Source organism: Panicum virgatum, chromosome 9N (assembly GCF_016808335.1).
Source record: "Panicum virgatum strain AP13 chromosome 9N, P.virgatum_v5, whole genome shotgun sequence".
Classification (NCBI taxonomy): Eukaryota; Viridiplantae; Streptophyta; class Magnoliopsida; order Poales; family Poaceae; genus Panicum; species Panicum virgatum.
In genome coordinates this window covers 80013675-80039183 of record NC_053153.1, presented here as the reverse complement: position 1 = coordinate 80039183, position 25509 = coordinate 80013675, and the positions used below count along the sequence as shown (strand labels likewise).

Sequence of the window (25509 nt, the reverse complement as noted above, 5' to 3'; positions counted from 1 at the left end):
GTAGACAACAGTTCTTTCTGTAGTTAATATTTTGTCCAGCGCTCTAGGTTGTATTATTATAGATTGTCCGGCTGTAAGTTTTCAGACCATGGATGGACATATAATACATTTTTCTTTTCTATTAGGATCATAAAAGTTTGATTGCTCAATTATCTCCATTAATAAACGACGTAATTTTCATAGTGTTCATCTTGGTATTTTGAATATTTGAAATAATATATTTTATTTATTTATTTTTCATAATATTGTTCTTCAAACACGTGTGTCCCACACATGCATCCTACTAATAAACTAAAAAAACGTTGCAATGCTCCTCCAAACTTGCTTACGTTGCCCAACTGCTCAACCACACCACACACGCACTCTCTCGCCCGGAACAATAATAAACCCGCGATATATCTGTGGTCCCATCCAAAGTCCCGTGCGCGCGGCGCATGTGTCTGCCTGCCTGGTGGTCCCACTTTTCACTTACCAGTACCAGGACCCACCACTGCAGACGGCACCACCAGTCCACCACACCCACCCAGACCCAGTCAACAACCCCCACTTGGGATTTGGGGCACCGGCGCTTCGCCGCGGCAGGAGCCTAGAGCGAGAGCGAGAGACCGAGCTGAAATGTCGGCGATGCTGGCGGCGCGGCTGGATTCCACTGCCATCCCCTTACCCCTGTCGCCCTCGCCGCCATCAAGCATCCGCCTCCGCCCCTCGCCTGTCGCAGGCTCCCGCTCCCTCGCCCCGCGGGCAGCGGCCTCGGCGCCCGCCGTCGTCACTAAACCGGCGGCGGCGGCGGCGGCGGCTCCCTTGTCCGCGGATCGCACCGTCGTGCGCATTGGGCTCCCCAGCAAGGGCCGCATGGCGGAGCAAACCCTAAACCTCCTCAAGGTTCCGTGCTTCTCAACAAGGCTTCGCTTCCGTTGCTGGGTTTGAATTTATTTCCGTTTTTGGCTGATTTGGATTATTGTTTCTGTGCTGCTTGTGCTTGATGGCGCAGAGTTGTCAATTGTCGGTGAGGCAGCTCAACCCTCGGCAGTACACTGCCGACATCCCGCTGGTGAGGTCTCCATCCCTGTTTCTCCACAGTAACGTCTATTGGATCTGGCAGGGAGGAGGGGAAATTGTGGCTAGTTAGTGTTGGATCGGTAGGCCTTTAGGTTCTGATTCATGATTGGATTTCATGGTTTAACGACAGCGTAGCTTCCTACTCCCTGGATCTGTCTTGATATAGCTTAATGTAAGACGTGTTTAACAATTAAGTTTAGCAAGAGGGACTGGTTGGAGCTTTTTGGATTTAGACCATCCTCAGAAGTGGGCTTTGGAGAAATGCCATCGTGGGAGAGGGTTTCGCTAGATTGCCATTATGAAATGACGTTCATCCGCTAGAATGCCATCGGAGGACTTTTCCATACTTTTTTTCCTCTATTGCCCCTGCCTCGGAACGGATCGAGCACTGCACGCTGTTCGCTCCGACCGACCGCGCCTAGTCTGCCGACGGCGAGCGCCCGCGGCCGACTGGCCTCCCGCGCCGGGACGCCTCCAGCGCTGGGTCCTCCTCCGGCCGACGGCTGCCTCGCACGGCGAGGCCACCTCCGAGCACCGGCTCCCGCGCCGGAGCTGCCTCGCGGCGAGGCCGCCGCGCCCGCCGAGGCTCGGCTCGCGGCGAGGCCGCCGCGCCCACCGAGGCTCGGCTCGCAGCGAGGCCGCCGCGCCCGCCGAGGCTCGGCTCGCGGCGAGGCCACCGCGCCCGTCGAGGTCATCTTCCCCGCGTCGAGCCCGCCTCCCGCGGTGAGACCGCCTCTGAGGTCCTGCTCCCGCGTTGGGGCCGCCTTGCTGCGAGCCGGGCCTCGGCGCGCGCGGCGGCCTCACCGTGAGCGGGCCCGGCGCGGGAGGCGGCCGTCGGAGCGAGCACTGGGCATGGGGGCGGCCAGGTGCGAGCGCTCGCGGGGGCGGGCAGGAACGAGCGTGAGGGTGCGGGCTCGGAGTGGTGAGCGCGCTCGCCGAGCACCGGCGCCGCGCGGTCGCGCGGAGAAGACGAGTGAGGAGCGAAAGAAAACAGAGAGAGGAATTCTTCCGTTCCATCCATGTGAAAAAAAACAGAGGGGCAGGGGCAATACAGGAAAGAAAGTGTCTAAAACCTCTTGGATGGCATTCTAGCGGAGGAACATCGTTTCATAATGGCAATCTGGCGAAACCTTCTTCCACGATGGCATTCTAGTGTGAACTAATACTAATGTGAGCGAAGGCTTGTCGACTTGACCAGCATCTCACCATAAGTTCAAGTTAAATTTCATGTTTGAAGCTGTGACATTGTGGAACATGGTTGCTGAGGAATGGAGTTTACGAACAATATCTTTCTTGAATTCCTATATGTCATATCAGTAAAAAAATATGCTGAGGCCAAAAGTCTAACGGTTCAAGTCACGTGATCTGGAATGTCATCGAGAATGCCATCTTGAATATCTCAGGGTATCCTTTTTTTTTTGCAGATTCCAAATCTGGAGGTTTGGTTTCAAAGGCCTAAAGATATTGTTCGTAAACTGCAGTCAGGGGATCTTGACCTTGGTATTGTGGGTTTTGACACAGTCAGTGAATACGGGCAGGTAAATTTGTGAAGAATCAAGTTAGATCTTTTCTCTAATACAAATTTGTGTTAATTGAATTCACATTGTACTTTACATGAGCTTTTTGTGAAGAAAATCATTATGATTTTGTTGCACTTGTTGGGCATTTATGTGGTTTAAGATTTATGTGACAGGTCAATGATGACTTAGTAGTTGTTCATGATGCTTTGGATTTCGGACAGTGTCGTTTATCCCTTGCGGTATGATGTTATCCAAGAGCGTTAATGTGTACAAGTCTTGATGTTCCTAATTGAAGTTTTTATCTGAAGCAGTCAAAGCATGTGACCAGGTACCTAAGGGAGGCATTTTTGAAAACATACACTCCGTGGAGGATATGGCAAAGATGCCTGAATGGACTGAAGAAAAACCACTACGTGTTGTTACAGGATTTGGATATGTATGGACATTTACAAATTTTGACTTGTCAAATTCTTACTCCCGACATCACTGTTTTTCTGATCAATGACCAAATTTATGTTATTGTGCTGCAGCTAGGTGCTAAGTTTTTGAAAGAGAATGGTTTTAAGCATGTTCGCCTTTTATCTGCTGATGGAGCACTTGAGTCATTTCCTCCTGTGAGATTTGAGCTCCTTTCTTTTAAAATTTCCTTCTGTTTCTTTGTGATACTTCCTTTTTGTTCTTTGTACTTCTTCCATTTATTCATTTGGAATGTGGATGACACAATCAGGCAGGATATCCATTTATGTGTCACCATAGTATTTAAAATGCCATCATTTCTTAGAATTATACGCTCGTCATTGTTTTCAGAGGCCAGGACAGGGGGTATTATCTGTTGTCTTGCTGTGTAATGTGCCCCTCACCCCCTTTTTTTTCATTTTTTATTAGTTATGATGTGGCACAAATCTGTATTGGCCATACCATACCGTACCACAATGTTCCTCGGTTGAGGAATGGAATCGGGGAGTGCTACTAAAGGTTTTTTACAAGGAGGGGACGATATTGTTCCTGTGTTCCTGGTACGGGGAATATGTTTTTGGGTCGAGGAATGCTGGGACTGACCCCGTTTTTGTGACTGTGGGCCACACATGTCTGCTATTTAGGTTATGCTAAGTCTGAACTTTGCATTCGGTAATGAACGCACAATTTTTTTCAACATTGTATTGCTAGAATATTACAATGCCTGTCTCAAGTTTTCATTTGTTACTTGTAATTATTTCTTTCTCCTATGAAGATGGGTATGGCTGATGCTATCGTGGATCTCGTGAGTAGCGGAACGACCTTGCGTGAGAATAACCTGAAGGAAATTGAAGGTGGAGTAGCTTTGGAAAGCCAGGTAACTCTCTCTCTCACACACACATGCGCGCACATTTTAGAGAGAAATATTTCATTCATTTTATTAAATATCCAATGCTCTGCAGGCTACTCTTGTTGCATGTAGGAGATCTCTGCACAAACGTAAAGGTGTGTTGGAGATTACCCATGAGCTGCTTGAAAGATTAGAAGCTCATCTCAGAGCGAGCACGGAGCTGATGGTACATATTTATGCGTTTTATAGGTTATGTGATAGATGAGTATGCCTGCTTAATTGGTTAATTTATTGCCCTTTAAATGCCATACAAGGTCACAGCAAACATGAGAGGCAATAGTGCAGAAGATGTGGCAGAGAGAGTTCTTAGCTTGACATCAATATGTGGATTGCAGGTAAGAATTATAAATATTCAACAAGTTCAACTTCTAAAAAGTGGTCATGAATCATGTGTGGTTGTGCAACCTTATGGTGGAGTGATAATTTTCTATTTTTAAATTAGAGATGTTGTGGACTCATTTGTGGGCCGCACATATGAGAGAAGGAGGAAGAAAAACGCGTGAGAAGTGTTATGGGCCGATCTAGGCCCACGAGTACTATAGCGCGTGCGTGAACAGTGCCGAATCCTATTTGATTAGGTTAATTTGGTTTATTACGAAAGAGATAAGATGGATTGATTCGGTTAGGATATTGCTTAGGGGTCAAGTCATATTGCTTAGGGGTTAAGTCAGTCGTCTCTATAAAAGAGACTATCTTGTATCAATGAAGAACAAGCAAGATTAGAACCAAATACTTCCCAGAGCCTCCAACGTGAGGGCGGGTAGCCTCTAATCCTGCTATCTACCATATCATCTGGTATCACGATCCTGCGCCTCCAACCCCACCACCAACCCTAGCCGCCATCTCGTGGACAGTACCCGCTATACTGTAGCACCGCGGGTACTGTAGCGCGGCAGCAGCCGTCCCTTCTTCCTCCGCAATCCTCTCAATCCCAACCCTAGCCGCCGCTCTCTTGCCCTCGCAGCCGCCGGATCAGAGACTTCCTCACCCGGCGCCACCTCTGTCCGCCATGGCCGACGCCCAGGTTCCGGCGGACATTAGCACCAAGCTCGACGACCTCCTCCGCGTGGTCGAGCTCAGCACCCATGAGATCGGCCAAGTCAAGAACCAGTATTCAGCACTGGACGTAGCCGTCAATCGGATCCAAACCCGGGTCCTGGAGAAGTTTCCCACAAACCAGTTCGAGGCCTCGGGATCTGATCCGCCATCCCCCCACCCATCGCCCGCGCACAAGCTCAAGTTCCCCGACTACTACGGCAAGGACAATCCGGCAATCTGGCTACACAAATGCGAGCAGTGCTTCCAAGCCTATCGCACCCCGGAGGAGAACAAGACCTGGACGGCATCCTTCTACCTCCACGAGGCAGCCGCCCGATGGTACTTTCGGCTGGAGCGTAATCGCGGCGTTCCATCGTGGACGGAGTTCGTTCAGGCCATCAACCGTCGCTTCGGGCCATCCATCCGCAGCAACCCCCTCGGCGAACTGGCCCAGCTCCGCCGGACGGGTACGGTCGACAACTTCATCGACCAGTTCCTCACTCAACTCGCCCGCTGCGACGACGTCTCCGAACGGCAGCAGACCGACCTGTTTATGGCCGGTTTGGGCAGCACACTGCAGATCGATGTGGAGATGCAGCACCCGGAGCACCTCGAGGACGCCATGAATCTCGCTCGGGTATACGAGCGGCGTTCGACTTCGATCGCCACGGAGTCGCGATCTGCGTAGCGCCCTCCTCCCCGGGGTTCCAGATCATCGTCAGCAGCGGCGTCGCCGGCCGCCCCAGCGTCCGCGGCGACCTCCCAGCATCGACCGGCGCCCTCTGCGTCCACGGCCGTCCCTCCACCACCGCCAGATCCTTCGCCAGCGGCCCCGCCGTTTACACGCTTCCGGCGGCTGTCCGCAGAGGAGATGGACGATCGCCGCACTCGCGGCCTGTGCTTCAACTGCCCCGAGAAGTTCGCTCCCGGGCACAACAAGGTGTGCAAGGGCAAGGGGGTCTACACCATTGAGATATCCGAAGACTCCTCCCTGGAAGATGATGCCTCCGACAACGACTCCGAGCCGGCCGTCGAGGTGTCCATGTGCGCCATGACGGGCCTCGGCAGCACCGACACCTTCCTCCTCGAGACCAACATCGCAGGCGTCCCCATCACCGCCCTGGTCGACTCGGGATCCACGCACACTTTCATGGCGTCATCCACAGCAGATCGCCTGGGCATATCTCCAGAGCCCTTGAGCGGCGTCCACGTCAAAGTAGCCAACGGCGAGCGGCTGCAGTCATCCGTGGTTTGCCGTGCGGTCCGCGTCATCATCGGCGGCGAACCCTTCAACATTGACGTCTTCGTCATCCCACTGGAGGGCTACGAGCTGGTCTTGGGGTACCGTTGGTTGCGCTCCCTCGGCTCCTTCAACTGGGATTGCGCGCGCCAGCGCCTATCCTTCTGGAACGGCGGCCGACGGGTGCGCCTCGTGGGCAAGGGCGCTCCTTCTAGACCGCGCCTTGCTGCGGCCGTGGCGGCGATCGACTACCTCCAGCTCCTCCTCGACTCGTTTGCCGACCTCTTCGAGCCGCCGACAACTCTCCCACCGAGCCGCAGCTTCGACCACCACATTCACCTGCTGCCCGGGACGGCTCCAGTGGCGGTTCGACCGTACAGATACCCCCAGCTGCTGAAGGACGAGATCGAGCGTCAATGCGCGGACATGCTGCGGCAAGGCATCATACGCCCCAGCACGTCCGCGTTCTCCTCCCCGGTCTTGCTGGTGCGCAAGAAGGACGGGGCATGGCGATTCTGCGTCGACTATCGCGCCCTCAATGCCGTCACCGTCCGCGACATGTTCCCCATCCCTATCGTCAACGAACTCTTGGACGAGCTCCGCGGCGCCGTATTCTTCACCAAGCTCAACCTGAGTAGCGGCTACCACCAGGTCCGGATGTTCGCTGCCGACATCGACAAAACGGCCTTCCGGACCCATCATGGCCACTTCGAGTTCCTGGTGATGCCCTTCGGCCTCACAAACGCGCCGTCCACGTTCCAGGCGCTCATGAATGAGGTATTGCGCCCTATTCTCCGTCGCTTCGTTCTTGTCTTCTTCGACGACATCCTCATCTACAGCAAGACATGGAGCGAGCATCTGCAACACGTCTGTGCCGTCTTCGACACCCTCCGGGCGCACGGGCTGGTGTTGAAGCGGTCTAAGTGCTCTTTCGGCGAGAAGAGCATGGCCTATCTGGGCCACATCGTCACCGGCGATGGCGTGGCCATGGATCAGTCCAAGGTAGCGGCTGTTCAGGCCTGGCCGCTGCCTAGGACACTGCGGGCGCTTCGGGGCTTCCTCGGGCTCACAGGCTACTACTCGCGGCGCCCCTCACCGGCCTCCTCAAGAAGGAGGCCTTCTGCTAGACGCAGGAAGCAACGGACACTTTCCGTGCCCTCCAGCACGCCCTCACCACAGGACCCGTGCTACAGCTTCCTGACTTCGACAAGCCGTTTGTCGTCGACTGCGACGCCTCCGGCTCGGGCTTCGGGGCCGTGCTACATCAGCTTGACGGCCCCATCGCGTTCTACAGCAAGACGGTCGCGCCCCGTCACATGAAGTTGGCGGCCTACGAACGCGAACTAATCGGTCTTGTGCAGGCAGTGCGTCACTGGAGACCGTACCTGTGGACGCGCCCATTCATCGTCCGGACCGACCACTGCAGCCTCAAGCATCTCCTAGACCAGCGGCTGTCCACGTTCCCTCAACACACGTGGGTCAGCAAGCTCTTCGGGTACTCCTTCACGGTGGAGTACCGGCCGGGGCGCCAGAACGTCGTCGCCGATGCTCTCTCCCGGCGCGACGAGGATCAGTGCGCCATCAACGCCTTGGCGCTGTCCCGACCAGAGTTTGAGCTCTTTGACGAGCTCAAGCAGGAGGTGGCGTCCCTCCCCTCCTTCATCGCCAAGCGCAAGGAGATCGCCGACGGCTTGGCCGGAGTAGCCTGGACAGAGCGGGACGGACTGGTGCTCCACAAGGGACGCATCTTCGTCCCCGACGACTCAGCCTTGTGGCCGGTTCTTCTTCAGCATGCACACGGGACCGGCCACGAAGGGGCCCAGAAGACGCTGCATCGCCTGCGGATATCCTTCTACAGCCCACACGCGTGTAGACTCGTCACCGACTACGTCCGCAGCTGCGTTGTCTGCCAGCGCAGCAAGACAGAGCATCTTCACCCAGCAGGCCTGCTGCAGCCGCTGGAGTTGCCAAGCTCGGTCTGGGCAGATATTGCCATGGACTTCGTGGAGGGTTTTCCCAGGATCGGCGGCAAGACGGTGGTGCTCACTGTCGTCGATCGTTTCTCCAAGTATGGATGGGCAGTCTGAGGTCACGAACAGAATCTTGGGCATCGATCTACGGTGCCTCGCTGGTGATCGACCACGGCAATGGTTGCGGTGGCTGCCATGGGCCGAGTATTGCTACAACACCAGCTACCAGACTGCGCTTAAGACCACGCCATTTGAGGTGGTCTACGGGTGTTCTCCACCGACTTTGGCATCTTACAGACCAGGTTTGGCGCGGGTGGTGGCCCTGGACCGCCAGCTCTATGAGCGTGACGTCTTCCTCACCGACATTCGTGGTCGCCTTCACCAAGCCCAAGACATCATGAAGGAGACGGCTGACCGCTCTCGCCGTTTCGTGGAGTTTGCTGTCGGAGATTGGGTATGGTTACGCCTCAACCATCGGGCTGCGGCAGGCATTACATCCAGTGCGGCTGCCAAGCTGGCACACAAGTTCTATGGTCCCTTTAAGGTTGTGGAGCGCATTGGGGACGTCGCCTACCGTCTACAGTTTCCAGCTTCGGCCCGTATCCACAACGTCTTCCATGTGGTCTTCCTCAAGAAGCATGTGGGCGATCCTCCTGTTGCACCAGTACCACTACCGCCGATCGACCACGGCCGGGCTGTCCCTACTCCTCAGAAGGTGCTGCACGCAAGGCTCAACCGTGGCGTGTGGGAGCTTTCGGTGCAGTGGCTCGGCCTTCCAGCGGCCGACACGACTTGGGAGCCCTTGGAGTCGTTCAAGGAGCGCTAACCATCATTTCAGCTCGAGGACGAGCTGTTTCGAAAGGAGGGCGGAAGTGTTGTGGACTCATTTGTGGGCCGCACGTATGAGAGGAGGAAGAAAAACGCGTGAGAAGTGTTATGGGCCGATCTAGGCCCACGAGTACTGTAGCACGTGCGTGAACAGTGCCGAATCCTATTTGATTAGGTTAATTTGGTTTATTACGAAAGAGATAAGATGGATTAATTCGGTTAGGATATTGCTTAGGGGTCAAGTCATATTGCTTATGGGTCAAGTCAGTCGTCTCTATAAAAGAGACTATCTTGTATCAATGAAGAACAAGCAAGATTAGAACCAAATACTTCCCATAGCCTCCAACGTGAGGGCGGGTAGCCTCTAATCCTACTATCTACCATATTAGAGACATATGTCATTATCATCATATGAGGACAGTGGACACTGATACAAAATGTAGCAACTTTAGTATCTACATAAACATATCTTACTCTGCTTCATTTAATTTTTGGCCCACTATTAAGCCACTAAAGTATTTATTTATCTTTATTTTCTTGATTAATGAGAGAAGTTCTAGCCCTTTGGTGTGGAAATAATGGCTCCTATTAACTTTATGATAATTAGTAATTAGTTGATTATATATATCACGTCTCCTAGAGGATATATCAGCATTACCCAGTTATACAATCAACGTTCAATCGAGCGAAAGTATTCATGATTTTACAAATTAAACACTGAAACCATGCCATTTTGAACTATCTGGTTGAATTCTCACTCTTCTAACCCATGATTATGATGTCATCTACTGAATCTTGATGTGGACAGGGCCCAACTATAAGTCCTGTCTATTGCCGACGCGATGGCAAGGTTGCTGTGGAATACTATGCTATGAATGCGGTTGTTCCACAAAAGTTGCTTTACAAGGCTATTCAACAACTGAGATCTGTAAGGCACTTTATCCTTTTACCTTTATGGTGTATATAAGGATTTTAAATACGGGTTTAAGCTCCATCGCTAGCAGTTACAACTGGCAAGCATGGAACTTCTCCACTTCCACTCCAATATGAAAAAAAAAGGAACTATGTTGTGATTTTTTTCATAAACTTGGTGAAGCTCATATTACTTACTTTTAGACCCTACAGAATACTTGCTACAGAATACTTGGTCCATATAACTTCTCGGCCTATATGACTCTTGTTGGACATGTCATATATTTATATGTGAATCGATATGGTTTTTGAACCGCAGATTGGTGGCAGCGGAGTCTTGGTAACAAAGCTGACTTATATATTTGATGAAGAAACACCCAGGTGGCGCAATCTTCTCACAGAACTGGGGTTGTAACTTGGTGCAAGAGTAAGCTTTCGCTCTCCTTTTCAATGATCTGTTTTTATTGTTTCAGCACCACATTTGTTAGTTCTTGCTGAAGTGGATGTATCTGTATGCAGAACTGAGCCTCGTTTGGAATGCCTGTCATGGTCTCATCATGGACCCAGCTCCAGGAAATTTTTGTACCATCGTATACATAGTTACATACTCTAGGTAGGCATCAGTTGCGTGAGAGTATCTGTTGTACCAGTTGATTAGAGATCAAAATCCGTTGCTAGGTGCGTGTTCTGTGTGCTGATCTCGCATGCCGCAGCAGTTCTGAATAATTGGGCATGTTGAAATTAATAAAGCCCAAAACGTTTGCCTCCGTAGTGGAGGAATGAATAAGCGGCAACTCATGTCCCGCTGTCATATTTGCTCTTATTTTTCTTATGCATATGATGTCCTGTGAAGCATTCCGGCCTTATTCGTAGTTGGTTTTTTACTTGAGCCAGTTTTTTTTTTGGGAACTACTTGAGCCAGTTTCGGGGTGAAAGCAAAAGCCTGCATCAGTTGTACACTTCAAAGTAATTCTCTGCCCCCCCCCCCCCCCCCCCCCCCCCTCTTTTACTCCTTTTTCTCTTCAATTTTCTGTAATGCAAAAAACAAACATACATGTCGGATTGTCGGTGCGGCTATACGGTCAAACAGACAAAATAGCAGCCCGACAAATGTATTCCATTTGCCATTGCCTTTCTGAAAGCTAAGATTGACAGGTTACACGTGCCAAGTTAATGCGTGACAGCCTGACAGGAACACAGGCTACATGTGTGCCACACTTTAAATAAACTTTGATAACTTTTGTGATTTGTACATCTTGTGGAAATTCATACTCACAAGTCACAAGTCACACCCGATGGTACATAAGCAATTTGAAATTCTGATCCAAATACTGAGGTGAGCTGGTGCACAGTCCCTACCGTACCAGCTGCTTATTCACAGTTTACTAACGGAAAGCTTAGGGTCACGGCTAACTCACCACACAAATACACAATGTCACGGTCCAACAAAGCTATTGGCAACCTTCCTTTCACACGCCGCGCCTCGGGCGTACGCGGACCTCGAGCGGCACTGCCATCTCGCAGGACAGGCGGAGCACCTCCGACAGGTCGACGGCGGCGGCCGCGTCGGACGCCGGCAGCCACTCGAACTCGTGCAGCAGCGTGGCCATCCAGGCGGTCACGGTGGTCATGGCCAGGGACTTGCCCGGGCAGCTCCTCCGGCCGGACCCGAACGGCACGAGCCGGCCGTCGGCGCCGAGCACGGACACGTCCTGGGCCTTGCCGCCGGGGAGGAACCGCTCGGGCTGGAACTCGAGCGGCGCGTCCCAGAACTCCGGGTCGCGGCTGATCGCCCACTGGTTGACCATGGCGGTGGTGCCCGCCGGGACGAGGTGGCCGTCGACGTAGGTGTCGGTTATGGCCCTGTGGCGCCACGAGAGGAGGGGGCCCGGCGGGTGAATCCGGAGAGCCTCCTTGAGCAGGGCCTGCAGGTAAGGCAGCGACGGCGCGGCGGACTCAGCGACGGGGTTGTTCCGGCCGACGACCTCGTCGAGCTCACGGTGCGCTTTGGCTTGGACGTCGCGGTGGAGGACGAGGCGGGCCAGGGTCCACTCCATGAGCACGGCCATGGCGTCAGTTCCTCTGAAGATCATTTCCTGATGAATTGAAGGACAAGTAGCCACCTCGTTTCAAAAAAAAAATTCGTTTAAAAAAAAGGACAAGTAGACACTTCAGTTACTAGTTCAGTGCCGCAATCTGTAACGTGCAGCCATCCGTTTATGGGATTCTTTCTACATAAAGAATAGACAGGAAAGAGCAAAAGTTGGAGGAATTTTTGCACGCACGATCTCTTTCTTCAGATACGATCAGAGCAAAAGTGTTTTGCACGATTTGACATCTCCTCAGCAAAACTGATTTTATGCATGTTGAGTCGAGCCCTACTGTAATTTTTTTCATCAAACACGACGTGCGTTTTACTCGATGTGTATAAGTGTATTGGCTAGGCGAGCCTAGGATCAGACGTTTCATGATCAGTGTGCAACCGTGTTGGCAGTGAGCTCTAGACCTCTAGTTATTAGGTGCCTAAGTTCAATTCTTACCCAAAGCACAGCGGCGATGTCGGCGTCAGCGAGCCCCTCGCTCTCCTGCAGGGCGAGCAAGATGTCAACGAAGTCACGCGCCTCTTCTCCGGCGATCACCTTGGCACGGTGCTCCTGGATGATGCCGTGCACGAAGCGGTTCACCCGCGGCATGAGCTCCGCGCACCGCGCACCCACCCCCTGCGGGTCGAGCGCGGCGAGCCCCGGGAAGTAGTCGCACCAGTTCTCCTTGCCCAGGAGCTCGTACCCCTCGTGCACCATCTCGAGCAGCTCCTCCACCTCCTCCTTCCCGGACGCCGGCGGCGCCGCGCGCGACACGTCGTACTCCTTGCCGAACACGAACCGCATGATGTAGTAGAGCGACGCCCGCCGGAGGAGGCCGCGCACCTGGACGGCGCCCGAGCCGGCGGCGCCACGCAGCGCCGCGACGATCCCCTCCCCGACGCTGGCGCGGTACGGCGCGAAGGCCTCGACCTGCCTGGGGCCGAACAGGTGCCCCGTGGCGACGCGCCGGAGCGCGCGCCAGTACGCGCCGTGCTCGGCGAAGCCGATGGAGCGGTGGAACATGAGGCCGTAGGCGGCGTGGTTGAGCGGGCGGTCGGCGAACGCCGGGCTGTCGAGGATCTCCTTGGCCACGTCCGGGTGGGACGTGACGACGGCGCGGACGGGGCCGAGCGACAGCGCCATGAGCCTCTTGGCCCCCGGGCGGCGCGACGCCTCGTCGTCCAGCGAGCAGTGCGCCAGCCCGGACATGAGGCCGAGGCTGCCGACTACCGGGAGCCCTCTCGGCCCCGGGATCGTCGATGGCTTCGGCCCCTTCCCCCTTACCCTCCAGTACTTGCCCCATGCAGGGCCACCTGGGTGAGCCCAGTAGAGCAGGGACGCGCCTGCCCATGCAAGGCATGCGAAGACGGCGAGGTAAGCGAAGCTAGTGGCTATGGTGGCAATGTTCCCGTGTTGCTCGCCGGAGATGGCCGGGATCAAGGTCATGGGAAGCACCCACCAGCTCTCAACTGAGCTCTCCATTGCGACTCGCAGCTGATGCTGCGGTGCGGTGCGTTGCGTTGTGTGATGATCCGAGCTGCAGCACGGGGGCGGTATTTATAGGAGTTCCTCGAAGAGAAGATTCGCGTGATCCTTGTAAAGATGACTCAATCATTGGCAACAAAAGATTTGAAATTGCACTGCTGGACCCTGCTTTATTCTTCTTTTCTTTTTCCTCATGCAATTTTCTTTTTTTTTCGGAAATAATTTTTTTTTAAAAAAAACTAGGATAAATCACATGAAAAAAATAGCATGCCCTAAATTTTATGAATTGAACTGTGCTATACACATTTAATTATTGTGCTTAAACAAGGCACAACGCACAAACCACAACAATTGAATAGAAGTCGGTAGCCAGTCTAATTTTACTTCTACGGAAACTTCACTGGTTTATGAGATCAGCTGTACCCAATCCATTAGGTGTAGTGTAGGACCAGCTGATGATGGTGATTTATATTCAAAAGACGGCTTGCTTTCAGCGACCCGCGCCGTTCGTCCCTACGCCGATTTCCTAACGCAAACATCCTTTTCCCAGGACAAGAGCCACGCCGAAACACACCTGTGCAGCGCATGGACGCATGCGCAGGAAACTCACAAGCAAACACAAGACAATCGCGAAGAAATCAGGGGAGCCCGGTGGGAGATCGATCCATCGATCCAGCCTGAAGGCGGCCATTTATCGCCTTTTGGGTGCAGTGCAGACATCATTTTCCTTTGCAGATTGCAGGGCAGGCATCATCTGAATGAATGCTGAAAGAAACGGCCTGATGAAACGCTGCAAGTCCACTGCTGCCTAACTCCTTCGGACGCACGCGGGGACAGCCAGGCCCGACGTGTCGACCCGCCGGACGCCCGCGCTACCGCCGGTCCACCACTTGGACGGCAGCAGTTTTGTTGCCGCAACAAGGCGGCAGGCACTCGCCGGAATTCTGGCTCCAGATGCAAGCTCTCCTCAGCTGTTCCATGGCGAGGGCAATGGCTGCCGAATGCGGACTAGCTACCAAAGTCAATACGGGAGCGCATGCTTTTGTGCAGACACATCGGCTGAACCGGCCGGGACTCGCCATGGTCGAGCTCCGATTAGCCGCCGGTTGCGGTTGAGTTGGCCGCCGTCGCCACCAAATAAAATCCCACCACGGCTCGTACGGGGGGAAGAAAACAAGTGTTTTTTTCCTGATCCGCCTTTCAGTTTGGGAAACACCAGAGTCCACGGGGAAGATCGCGGCTTTTTGCACGCGCTCGGACGAGCGGCGATCTCCTCCCGGCCTAACCGGACTTCTTAATCGGACGCACCCTCTGGTGGTACCTAGTTCGGCGCCGGCAAATGATTGCTAATAGCATGCTACTACATTGTATATTTCATTCACAAGAAATCAAACCCTGCTTTTTGTGCACGAATAATTGTGGCATCGAAAGGTGAAATAAAGAAAATAGAAAAAAATCCGATTTACACCCTCGAACTGTCGTAGAAGTACGAGTTACGTCTTGAACTATCACAAAAGTATAATTTTCAACCTTTAACTACAAAATCAAATAACATAGCACATACAACTGTCGGAACCAGACAAATTTGGCCCTTTGAGGTGGTTTCAAAGGTGACTTTGTATTTTATTAAAAAATAAAAATTCTAATTTTAAAATACAAAAAATAAAACTAGTACCAATTTTTTTCTAAAAATGTAACCTATATGTTGTTGCTCTATTTGAATTTTAGTTATTAAAAAATAATAGGTATAACTACAAACAACCAAATATTATGAATAAAAAAAAGTTGGATATGAACAACTGACAAGTATCATGCCAATAGATAGATTATATTTTTAGAAAACTTTTGATACTCATTTCATACTTTTTTATTTAAAATGAATTACTTATGATTTTTTAGTTTGAATTTGAACAATTGAAACCACCTAAGGTGCCAAATTTTCCTGATTTCAACAATTGAATGGCATATGTTATCCAGTTTCGTAGTTGAAGGTTGAAAATTTGACTTTTGTGATAGTTTGAGAGTGTAAACTGGACTTTTACCAAGAAAGTACTACTCCATCCGTTCCAAATTGTAAGTCATTCAAATTTCTTGGAGAGTAAAAAAAATTCAAATTTGACCAAGTTTTATATTATAAACTACTTGTATTTATAATATTAAATAAGTATTACTAGATTCTTCATTGAATATAGTATATCTATTTGGTGCTGTAAGTTTGTAATTTTTTCAATACTATTGGTAAAATATAAAATCAGTTTGACTCTTCAGTAAAGTTGGAACGACTTACAATTTTTAACGGAGGGAGTAGTTGTTATTAGTTGGGACAGTATCGATTCACATGCTGAATGCTGGCTAGTTGCATGGTGAGCCTTCCCCTAACCTAATTGGTAGCTGCTGAGCTCAGCCCTAACGCTAGCTGGCGATAATTCCTGCAATCTTCTTGCTCCCTCTCTCCATGCGGTCAAAATCCGGATGTTTGGAATCGGTTCGATCAAAGATCTGAGCAGCACAGGGGAAAAAAAAGCAAATCTGATCGAGCAAGTGCACGGCCTTGGCGAGGTGACATTTCTGGTTAAATTTTCTTCCCGCTGTTCGGGCCACCCTGATCCATCCCTTGTCCGGACCGGATGCGCAACTAACTGATGATTTTGTCCATCCTCTGCATGCAGCGAGATATCCATTTGTCAGTGGAGAACCCTAACAGCCAAAAAGCTGAAAGGGGGGCAAAAAAAAAAGGAGACGGGCATATGATTCCGGTACACGCGACTTTTTACATTTATAATGACTCTCTCTAAATCCAAAGTAAATTCTTTCGGGCGACCAAATTGTGCGTAAAATTATGCCGGGGGTAGAACCGATTCGATCTTGCAATCTTTCGTGGCCGAATCGAGCTTTCCTGTTTGTGCACACTTGCAGAGCTAGCAAATTATTATTCAGAGCTCGCGCTCGCGCCCACTTCGTGTACAAAACTTTGCATCATGTAAACCTAACTATTTAAATCGGCCACTTTATACGCATAAAGGTTGGAATCCTTTCGCTGAAATTTGAAAACTAAACCAGGCCAATGCGAAGGTGACTACTGCTCCACTCCTGTGAAAATAAGCGAGATATTGCGTTTAAACTGACGGCGGTGCTCTTACACATAACACCACTCACTAATCTTTATCCATTTTTCCTAAAAAAAAGTGGCCTTGTTACATACCTTTCGAGCTAATGATCGCGGAGAATATGGCTTTTGTTTGAGGCAAATATAAATAGTACGACCTTTGGATTGAGGCAAATATAACTAGCCATTGGTCCCTATTCAGCTATGCTTAGTATGATATATCGATATACTATCATCGTGCAAGCCCATCACTTGAAAGTACAAGTTTCATCATGGTCTTGTCATTGGGTGATAGGCTCACAGCACCTATAATATCCGTTGAGGCAATAATGCTTTTGGGTTCAGACGACTGAGCTTCAAGATATCTCAGGATCCAGGCTGAAAGATTCCTCTTTTGTTGTTTATGATCACTCTCCCTCGCCTAATGAGACTATATACATAGTAGACTAACGACCCAACAGATCCTGAGATATGCCTCTCTCTTCAGGGAAGTTCTAAAGATGTGCCCAAACTGCCCTGTTGCTGTCACTGCAGTGCTACTTTGAATGCAATTATATCGACAGGAGTAATAATCACTGCCCTGTTGTTCTTTTTTTTTTCTTCTTTTGATGTAATAATGAAGCACTGAACAAAAGAGGAAATTCAGAGGCACTACCGTGCTGGTGATTGTAAGCGAGAATAATCTCTGCTGATGGTTTACCTAGACATCTAAATAATCTGGCTAGTCCCTTTGGTCAATTCAGAGGCACCGCAGTCTGCATTGCTGAAAGTTCCCAAAGAACAAACTACTCAGCAATGCAAATGCAATTGCCAGTCAGCTTCAGCATTTCGCGCAAAAAGGCATCTCTAGCACAAGCAGAAATTGCACCGCAGCCACGCGAATCCGGCGGTGGACTCATGGCACGCACGGGCAGCATCGAGCACTCGATCCAGGCGGTGGTGTCTGATGCGAGGAATGTTCACGCGTGGGACTGTTTGCTTTCACCTTTCCTTGTCCCCGCCGCGGTCAAACGAATTTCCACGTTCATTCGTGCGGTCCAGCCGAACTATTCTTTGTTCCATAGCTTCTCCCTCGACTTGACTTCACCAACTCTTTTGTTTTTCCAACCTAGTTGAAGACTGAAGGCAACGGCATGGCGTGATGACAATCGCTCAGACGCTCAGAGTTGCAGAGGGTGGAGCTGCTTGGCAGATCACTTGGTTCTGACGGGCTTGGTTCGAGGCCATGAGAGCCATTCTCCAGCCTGTTTTTTTTTGGCAGTATTTATCTTTTCTTTTTGTAGAAAAAAGTAAGCCCATTGACGTGTTTTCTGCGAGAGGCCCAATAAGCAAAGAATCATAACGCATACTTGGACTCTTGGCCCAAGAACCCCAGCAAGGGCCGAAGGGCAAAACTTTGTTTGAATTCTACACTTTGCAATTGTGCTTACTAATTACCCGTCAACTACCTGCACTAATTTCACTCTCATTGGTTCATTTTTGTATATACACGGATCTCCGAATTTGTTTTAGCTTCTATGCGAAATTGGAAAGAAAATGATTAGGGGTTTTCCGCTCTATTCCCGTCCGTCTCCAGTTTCTTCATTCCTTCCAGAGCCCATAGTCCATGAAGGGCTGAGAGCCCAAAAAATTGGTGCCTTGCTCACATCTGAGCCCATGAAGGGCTGAGAGGCCGAGCCGTGGAACGTGGGCCGAAGTACTGAAGACGCGGATAAGATTTTGTAATAAAATGTCAGACAGCTAAAATGCCCCGTTTTATTAGCCTTGCACGCCATCCATGTATGCTCATCATCCCTTCCAAGCTTCCATCCTGACACGTTCTCACCGTTGTAATGTTTTAGCAAACCAAACATAAACTACACTAAAATCCACAAGTTGTCGTCCAATCACACGCGCTAACCCCTCACAAAATTCAGACAAACCAGCCTACCGACATCACATCACACACTTACAGGCGTGCACATCGCTTGGCTTCCCCTTCCATTTATACCAGCCACCTCGCCGGCCGGGCGGCCACCATCGCCACGAGCCATAGCCGTCGACGCGCGCGTACAGCTGCACCGCAACGACACGCCGCCACCTTCCATGGCGAGAGCAAGGGGCCTGTGCTGCCTCGCGTCGCCGCTCCGCGGCAAGGCCTCCGACGCCGACTCCCGCCGCCGCCACAGCAGCGCCGCGTGCATATGCTGCATCGGCCCTCACCACAAGCCGTCCGCCGCGGCTCCCGACGCCGACCTGAGCGCGAGGCTGCCGCTCACCAGCTGCTGCGGCAGCGGCGGGGACGCCGTCCGCGGCCGCAGCACGCCGCGCACCCCGAGGACGACGTGCACGCCCACCGCCAGGCGCCTCTGCGGCGTCCGCTCCCGCACCCCGCGCCGCGGGCAGGTCGGCTGCTTCCCCGCGCCGCACGCCGCCGCGAGGACGCCGCGAACCCCCACCACGCCTCTCGGGCGTCGGCAGCAGCAGCAGGGCGCGTGCTGCGTCCGCGTCCCCGCGCAGGGCAGCGCGAAGCTGGGCAGGCGGCGCAGCTGGTTCCGCTCCGCTCGCCAGGCGGTGGCGCAGACGACGCCGCGATTCCGGGGCGCCAGCCGCGACATCGCCCGCGCCGCTGGCAGCAGCAGCAGCAACGCCGTCAAGGTCTACGACGCGCGCCTCCCTGAGGCAGAGGCCGCGGCGGCGGCGACGGCGACGGAGGAGGAGGAGACGTGCTCCAACGACGAGTACGCGCTGCTCTGCCGGGAGGGCTTCTCCAGGGAGGACGTGGCCGCGGTCACCATCCAGGCCTACTTCAGAGGCCACCTGGTGCGTAGCCACCCACCGCTTGCATTGGCTCTCGAGTCTCGATTGCTTCGGCTTGCTGCATGATCCTGATGGAATGGCCTTGTGTTTCGCAGGCGCGGCGGGCGCTCAAGGCGCTCAAGAGCCTGGTGAGGCTCCAGGCGGTGGCGCGGGGCGCGTACGTGCGGCGGCAGGCGGAGGCGGCGGTCCACTGCATGCAGGCGATGGTGCGGCTGCAGATGCGCGTGCGCGCCAGGCAGATGCTGGCCAAGCCCAATGACGAGGAGGGGCAGTTCTTGCAGAGCTGACCGAGCTCGACAAAGAGGTCAGGAAAAGGTGAGAGTCCGAGATGATCTATCGGATGATCCGTTGGCACGAATAAGGTATAAAATGCTTGTTTTGCGTGAGACATTTACCCTGGAAGATCTGTTCTTGTGATGAACTTTGCTTGGGCCTGTATCATTTTCACTTTCTTGTTTGTTTGGTCGACTAGCAATATGCGACTGTTGCATCTTGTATCAGTGTGTTCCCTTTTTAATTTTAAAAGATGTTCTTTCGACGAAAATTCCTAAGTTATAGATCACGCTGAGATTTGAATAGCACCAAAAACTGGGAACCTGGAAATTTCACACGACACTGAAACTTCAATTTGATTCAAAAGGGGTGGGGGGGCTACATTTTATTACATGAAGAAGGCCTGACGCAATTCAGCAGAAAAGCAGAATGGAACTCGTAGACCCCTCCACCCAGGTGCACGGAACTTGAAAACACCAACCAGACTGCGACGAACTCGAATACGCCATGTCGACACATACGGGGAAAAAATGACACGATTGACGGCAGAAAACATGTTAATGGACGGCCAGGTAGTTCTTGTTGCTGATCAGATGCACGGGGCGGCTAGTAGCGCTGCTGGACCTGCTGGTGGTGGTTCTTGCTGTGCTCCTCGGCGGGCTGGGCGTTCTTGGCGTTGGCGTCGGTGGACGACGGCGGGCGCTGCAGGCTCTTGACGTACTGCCAGGTCTCGCGGCCGGAGACGTCGGACCACCACCTGCTGACGTTCTTGCGGGACTCGAACAGGCGGCGGGAGCGCGGGTCGGAGGCGAGGCGGTCGGCGTTGGGCAGGTGCGACAGGTCGGCGATGGTGAAGTTGTCGCCGGCGAGGTACCGGGCCTCCTCCAGCCGCTGCTCGTAGATGTCCAGCAGCTTCTCCAGGTCCTTCCTCCGCTGCTCGTACAGCTTGAGCATCTCCTCCTCCTTGTGCTGCGACTGCGACTGCGACCCGGCCGGCGGCGCGCGCTTGCCGCCGCCGGACGCCTGGTTGGCGTTGCCCAAGGACAAGGAGGCCACGTCCCTGCCGTTGAAGTTGAGGCCGTTGTCGCTCTGCTGCTGCTTGGGCACGTTGGGCGGCAGGAGGGCCAGGCTGTAGACCATCTCGGCGCTGGGCGCGTCGAAGCTCTGCGCCTCCGTCTGCAGCCACTGCTCGATGGACGCGCGCTCCAGCGCGCCCGTGCCGATCAGGTCCGGGTTGCCCTGCTTCGCGTACTTGTGCGAGATGTGTCGCAGGATCCCCCGGGACTCTGCAACAGGATTTCGATTCGATCGAGATCATCATCTCCAGCAACATGCCACGATGCAGCATGATCCATCATGCACGCTCGATGCCGATGCAATGTGCTTACCGGAGAGGGTGAGGTTCTCGTCCTCGAAGGTGAGCGCCTCGCCATGGGGCTGCAGCTTGAGGTACTGGGGCATGCGCTTGGGCCCGCGGTAGGCGTCGACGCGGATGAGCTGGAACTCGACGTCCTTCTCGAAGAGGCACATGAGCACGCGGGCGACCTCCGCCGAGGTGGGTGACCCGAACACCTTCACGCTCGCCATCTCGCTCACTCGATCGGTGGAACTGGAACTGGAACTGGAACTGGAACTGGAACGGGAAGAACGAAGGCAAGTGTGCGCGTGCGTCGATTGGATTGCGCTTGGGCGTACTTATACAGTTGCCAAAGCGGGAAGCACAAAATTATTGGGAATAGTCCCACATAGTGAGTTGTGGGTGGGCAAGTATGATTTATATGGTTGAGGGCACATCCCCCTAATGGGATAGCTTTTTGGGGGGAGTGGTGGCCCAACAGACCTAAGACCCGCTGCTATGCGTTCGGGCGCGTATGTCGCGGCCCGACGGCCTGGGGTGTGTGGCGGGCACGCTGTGCGTCGGCGGCCCGGTTCCAACATTTGGTATCAGAGCTCAGGTCGGCCCAGTGCATTCCCAGCGGAATCTCGGCTCCAATGCGTGAGCTCCCCATTCCCAGCGGAATCTCGGCTCCAATGCGTGAGGGGAGCTCACCATGTGTGAGGGGGAGATTATTGGGAATAGTCCCACATAGTGAGTTGTGGGTGGGCAAGTTTTTTGCAAGTATGGTTTATATGGTTGAGGGCACATCCCCCTAATGGGCTAGCTTTTTGGGGGGAGTGGTGGCCCAACAGACCTAAGACCCGCTGCTATGCGTTCGGGCGCGTATGTCGCGGCCCGACGGCCTGGGGTGTGTGGCGGGCACGCTGTGCGTCGGCGGCCCGGTTCCAACAAAAATGCCTTGCTTCGTAAGAGGTGAATCGAAAGATAGAAAACGAATCAAAGGGAAAGAGAAAAGAGGTAAAGCGTCTGATGCTAACTAAAGGGAAAGAGAAGGCGTATCGATCTCTTCTGCAAGATTGTCTTGTGTGGCATAAACATGGAGCCAGGCATATGATGGCAGCCACTGGATACCAGGTTAGGGTGTTCATCAACAGCACAGATTATGCTACTCATCAAAAGGACAATAAAGCTGGACTTGATCGAGATCTGAAGATCTAACTATTTTAAGGCAGTAAAAAAAAAGGTGCAGAGAAGAGGAGCTACCTGGTTTGGGGTCTTGATTTGTCCACAAGTTGTTTGCTACGGCAAAACGCAAAGACGGCCCAGACGAATCGACGCCGGCGTCCCTTGGCGGACGAGCGCTCCAGCGGCTCCCTCCTCCCGCGATCTCCTGACCGACGCGAGGCCAGACAGGCCACGATTAGTAAAATTAGGAATTAAGATGGAATGAGTGGGGGGTTTAAGTGCAAAAATAACCCACCTATGCTCCTCGCCATCGGATGGGCATCCTGTGGTCTGGATTGGAGTTTTCAAAGTTTGCACAGAGTGGCTGGTTTGCATAGCATATGTTGCCAAACGCAAATGTTACCATTTGTGGTAGTTTTAACATGCTTAAATATGCTAAGTACTAGAGAGCGGGTGAAAATGTCACCAAGTCGCATCGGAACAAAAATCATAACATGAGATGAGATGCAAAAACAAATCCCACGTATGCAGGATGAATGAAATTAAAGCTTAGCCAGCCTCGTACGGACCATCATATCTTTCCTAGTTTTCTCTGATATCAAGTGGTATCATTAAATTTCGTTAATTCTCTTTGCATTTTTTTTGTTTTTGGTAGAAAGTATAAAAGGGAGAGCCGAATTCCATCTTGCTGCCAGTTATTCCCCTTATGTTCACGTGGTAGTGTTGCAGTAATTTCTGATTTCATTCAGAATTTTGGAAAATAGTCTCTTTCTTTATTGTTTACAGATTCAAAAGCACTACGTACATGACCTGCGGTATATATGCTATTTGGAATCCCTAGGCGGATAGATATCAATGATCTATTTGATTCTTGGTCTAAAAGGGGAGTACCGAATACAATTCAAGTTTATTGATTGTGGTAGCAACATTACGTTGGTCTCTGTGGATAACACGGAATGAAATAATGTTTGATAAATGTAAGCCTAAATCTTTTTTGCAAGTACTGTTCTGGAGAACCTACTGGTCTCGCCAGTGGGCGCAGCTACAGCAGCTTGATGAGCGAAGACAAGAGTTAGAGAATGCTTGTCGACTCCTCAAGATTTCGAGTCTCCAGTTGTTTGCGTCGTCCGGATGGTCTTCCCCTCTTATGATTTCGTCGGCTTGATTTACTTTGTCTGTGAACTTTAATGTGCTTGTTCATTTGCTTGGTGCTACGACTTGTGATCGTGTGGTCTATGGCGCATGTGCCATGTCGAGAAGTTGGGTCTTATAATAATGTGATTTGATTTCGTCTCTAGAGAATGAAGCCGGATCGTCACTCTATCCTTTATAAAAAAAAGTAACTTTCCTTAAAAAAAATCCATTGGTAGTGGATAAATAGAATCACCAAAACACGCATAAGCTTATTTTTTTAGAACTGAAATTTGATATGACTCAGCGCATTTTTCTCATATTTTTTGGAACCAAGACCATGTCCTATATACAGTAGCAAGACAACGTAGCCGTATATATTCCACTGCAATTCAGCTTGCCACCCAAAATGCAGACAGAAGAACGACTGAATAAAGAACTTCTTTGATCCGACGCCCATAAAGCGGCAGAGCCCATGTAGGCATTATGTTCAAATGTTCATGGGACTGGCGGGAAGGTAGACACGTCAAGTTTCAATTGATGATGTTCTCTCCATTATTTGCATCAGTGTCACCAAAATTCTCTTTATGGAATTGTCGGTCACGGTGCAACGATCTTACAAGTTACAAGTACATAAGCACGTGGATTCAGATCTCTGAAGAACACTTACGAACAATGCGAAACGGCGTGTGAATCAATGTTTTGCAAGTACATGTTGTGTTTGCAAATCCGTGCTCTTTCCAATTTCATCTCGACAAAGCTAAATGTACTGCAAACGAGAGAAAAGGCTCGGACGCATTTTTATTGGATCAACCAAAAGGAACTGACCAATACAATACCCAGAAAGAAACAAGGACATCGCGCGCGTATGCAGCGAAAGGAAGACATTGAGACACCGTAAGGCAGGCTTCAGGTTATTTTAGCCCACAGGACGTACGATACGATACGACGACGAACTTGGTGACAACCACATCACGGTTCACGGTTTGAAGCCTGACGATAGATCGAAGCCGCCGCCGACAAGGATCGGACCTCGCCGCGCCGCCGACCGACGTTACCTGCCGATCACTCGAACGTGCCTGGGTGCTCCTTCTGCATCTTCACCACCTGCATCCACGAGTCGCGGGTGGAGATCTTCTCGTACCACTTGGCCACGTGCTTCTTGGCGGTGAAGAGCTTCCGGCCCCTGTCGGAGGAGTTGACGATGTAGTGCGAGCTGGGCAGGTGGGACAGGTCGGCCAGGGTGAACTCGTCGCCGGCCAGGTACTTGTGCTTGGACAGCATCTCGTCGTAGACGCCCAGCATGTTCTGCAGCTTCTTCTCGTTCTCCGCGATGCGGGCCTCGTCGGGGTGCACGTCCTTGAGGTGGGGCGCGAACGCCAGCTGGAAGACGAGCTCCGAGCTCGGAGCGTCGAAGCTCTGGGCCTCGGCCTGCAGCCACTGCTCTATCGACGCCCGCTCCAGCGACCCCGTGCCGTAGAGCGTCCTGTTGCCGTCCTCCGGGAAACTGGTGCACAGGTAGCGGCAGATGGCCCTAGAATCTGCCATTATTGGTAACATTTTGGTTACAAATTACAATGCCATGCATTTGATTCTTGCAGAGTAGATTCATCTTCTTACCGACAATGGTTTTGTCACCATGTTTGAATGTCACCTGCCCAGTTGGATCCTGGAGGGAAAAGAAGCGCTTGATTAAAAATCTGAACTTACTCCTGAAAACCAAAAGAAACTGAATGGATCGAAATGGCATATATATAGATACCCGTAGCTTGATGAACTCGGGGAGCTTGTGCGACTTCTTGAAGGTGTCGATGCGGACGAGCTCGAACTCGAGGTTCTTCTCGAAGAGGCAGGTCAGGACCCTCGCCACGTCGGTGGACGCCGGCTGTCCGAACACCTGCAGCCCTGCCGCCGCCATTGCTCAAAAGATTGTTCCTGCTGGTTCCTTGCTTCCTTGGCGAGCGAGCAGGCAAGGGAGCAATGCTTTGATGATCTGCAGGTGAGTGAGGCGCCGATGGGTGAACACGACGATTGCTTGTCAGGTATTTATGCAGACGGATAATGTGCTTGCCTTGCCGCGGAGGATTACAGGACGCCGGGGAAAAGAGAAAGCTCTCCGCCTCAAAGCTAAAGAGCGTCAGGATTCTTGCTTGGAGCAACCATGCATGCTGTCT

General features: G+C 52.0%; 4 protein-coding genes across 5 annotated transcripts; 2 read left to right on the top strand and 2 right to left on the bottom strand.

The window, feature by feature from the left end:
* Window positions 1-537: 537 nt before the first annotated feature.
* On the top strand, window positions 538-10771 carry LOC120691379 (ATP phosphoribosyltransferase, chloroplastic-like). The gene is made up of 12 exons (XM_039974431.1): window positions 538-882; window positions 992-1051; window positions 2484-2597; window positions 2753-2818; window positions 2908-3015; window positions 3110-3193; window positions 3811-3912; window positions 3998-4111; window positions 4200-4280; window positions 9830-9949; window positions 10253-10360; window positions 10453-10771. Exons 1-11 carry the CDS (start codon window positions 616-618, stop codon window positions 10346-10348), a joined length of 1212 nt encoding a protein of 403 aa, XP_039830365.1. The 5' UTR covers window positions 538-615; the 3' UTR covers window positions 10349-10360; window positions 10453-10771.
* Window positions 10772-11109: 338 nt separating this feature from the next.
* On the bottom strand, window positions 11110-13540 carry LOC120693186 (cytochrome P450 78A9-like). 2 transcript variants are annotated; one of them, XM_039976607.1, is made up of 2 exons: window positions 12474-13540; window positions 11110-12056 (listed from the first exon to the last, which is right to left on the bottom strand). In XM_039976607.1, exons 1-2 carry the CDS (start codon window positions 13497-13499, stop codon window positions 11403-11405), a joined length of 1680 nt encoding a protein of 559 aa, XP_039832541.1. In that variant the 5' UTR covers window positions 13500-13540; the 3' UTR covers window positions 11110-11402. The 2 variants fall into 2 exon arrangements, with proteins under 2 accessions (XP_039832541.1, XP_039832542.1); XM_039976608.1 differs by having other exon boundaries at window positions 11110-12029.
* Window positions 13541-18658: 5118 nt separating this feature from the next.
* Window positions 18659-20204, top strand: LOC120691171. Its single transcript, XM_039974174.1, has 2 exons — window positions 18659-19410; window positions 19503-20204. Exons 1-2 carry the CDS (start codon window positions 18694-18696, stop codon window positions 19692-19694), a joined length of 909 nt encoding a protein of 302 aa, XP_039830108.1. The 5' UTR covers window positions 18659-18693; the 3' UTR covers window positions 19695-20204.
* Window positions 20011-25374, bottom strand: LOC120689398. The gene is made up of 5 exons (XM_039971684.1): window positions 25098-25374; window positions 24956-25004; window positions 24402-24876; window positions 21069-21301; window positions 20011-20966 (listed from the first exon to the last, which is right to left on the bottom strand). The coding sequence occupies exons 1-5, from the start codon at window positions 25251-25253 to the stop codon at window positions 20287-20289; spliced, it is 1593 nt and encodes a 530-aa protein (XP_039827618.1). The 5' UTR covers window positions 25254-25374; the 3' UTR covers window positions 20011-20286.
* Window positions 25375-25509: the final 135 nt, after the last annotated feature.

Bases quoted from the DNA above. Each gene is read 5' to 3' on its own strand.
- LOC120691379 (XM_039974431.1), top strand. From the start codon at position 616: ATGTCGGCGATGCTGGCGGCGCGGCTGGATTCCACTGCCATCCCCTTA. The intron at 2,819-2,907 runs GTATGATGTTAT...GCATGTGACCAG, and splicing joins AGTGTCGTTTATCCCTTGCG to GTACCTAAGGGAGGCATTTT. The intron at 4,112-4,199 runs GTACATATTTAT...ATGCCATACAAG, and splicing joins GAGCGAGCACGGAGCTGATG to GTCACAGCAAACATGAGAGG.
- LOC120693186 (XM_039976607.1), bottom strand. From the start codon at position 13,499: ATGGAGAGCTCAGTTGAGAGCTGGTGGGTGCTTCCCATGACCTTGATC. The intron at 12,057-12,473 runs GTAAGAATTGAA...TTTTGAAACGAG, and splicing joins ACATCGCCGCTGTGCTTTGG to GTGGCTACTTGTCCTTCAAT.
- LOC120691171 (XM_039974174.1), top strand. From the start codon at position 18,694: ATGGCGAGAGCAAGGGGCCTGTGCTGCCTCGCGTCGCCGCTCCGCGGC. The intron at 19,411-19,502 runs GTGCGTAGCCAC...TGTGTTTCGCAG, and splicing joins CCTACTTCAGAGGCCACCTG to GCGCGGCGGGCGCTCAAGGC.
- LOC120689398 (XM_039971684.1), bottom strand. From the start codon at position 25,253: ATGGCGGCGGCAGGGCTGCAGGTGTTCGGACAGCCGGCGTCCACCGAC. The intron at 24,877-24,955 runs GTAAGAAGATGA...CAATAATGGCAG, and splicing joins TGGTGACAAAACCATTGTCG to ATTCTAGGGCCATCTGCCGC. The intron at 21,302-24,401 runs ATCGGCAGGTAA...TTCCAGTTCCAG, and splicing joins CACCCAGGCACGTTCGAGTG to TTCCAGTTCCAGTTCCACCG.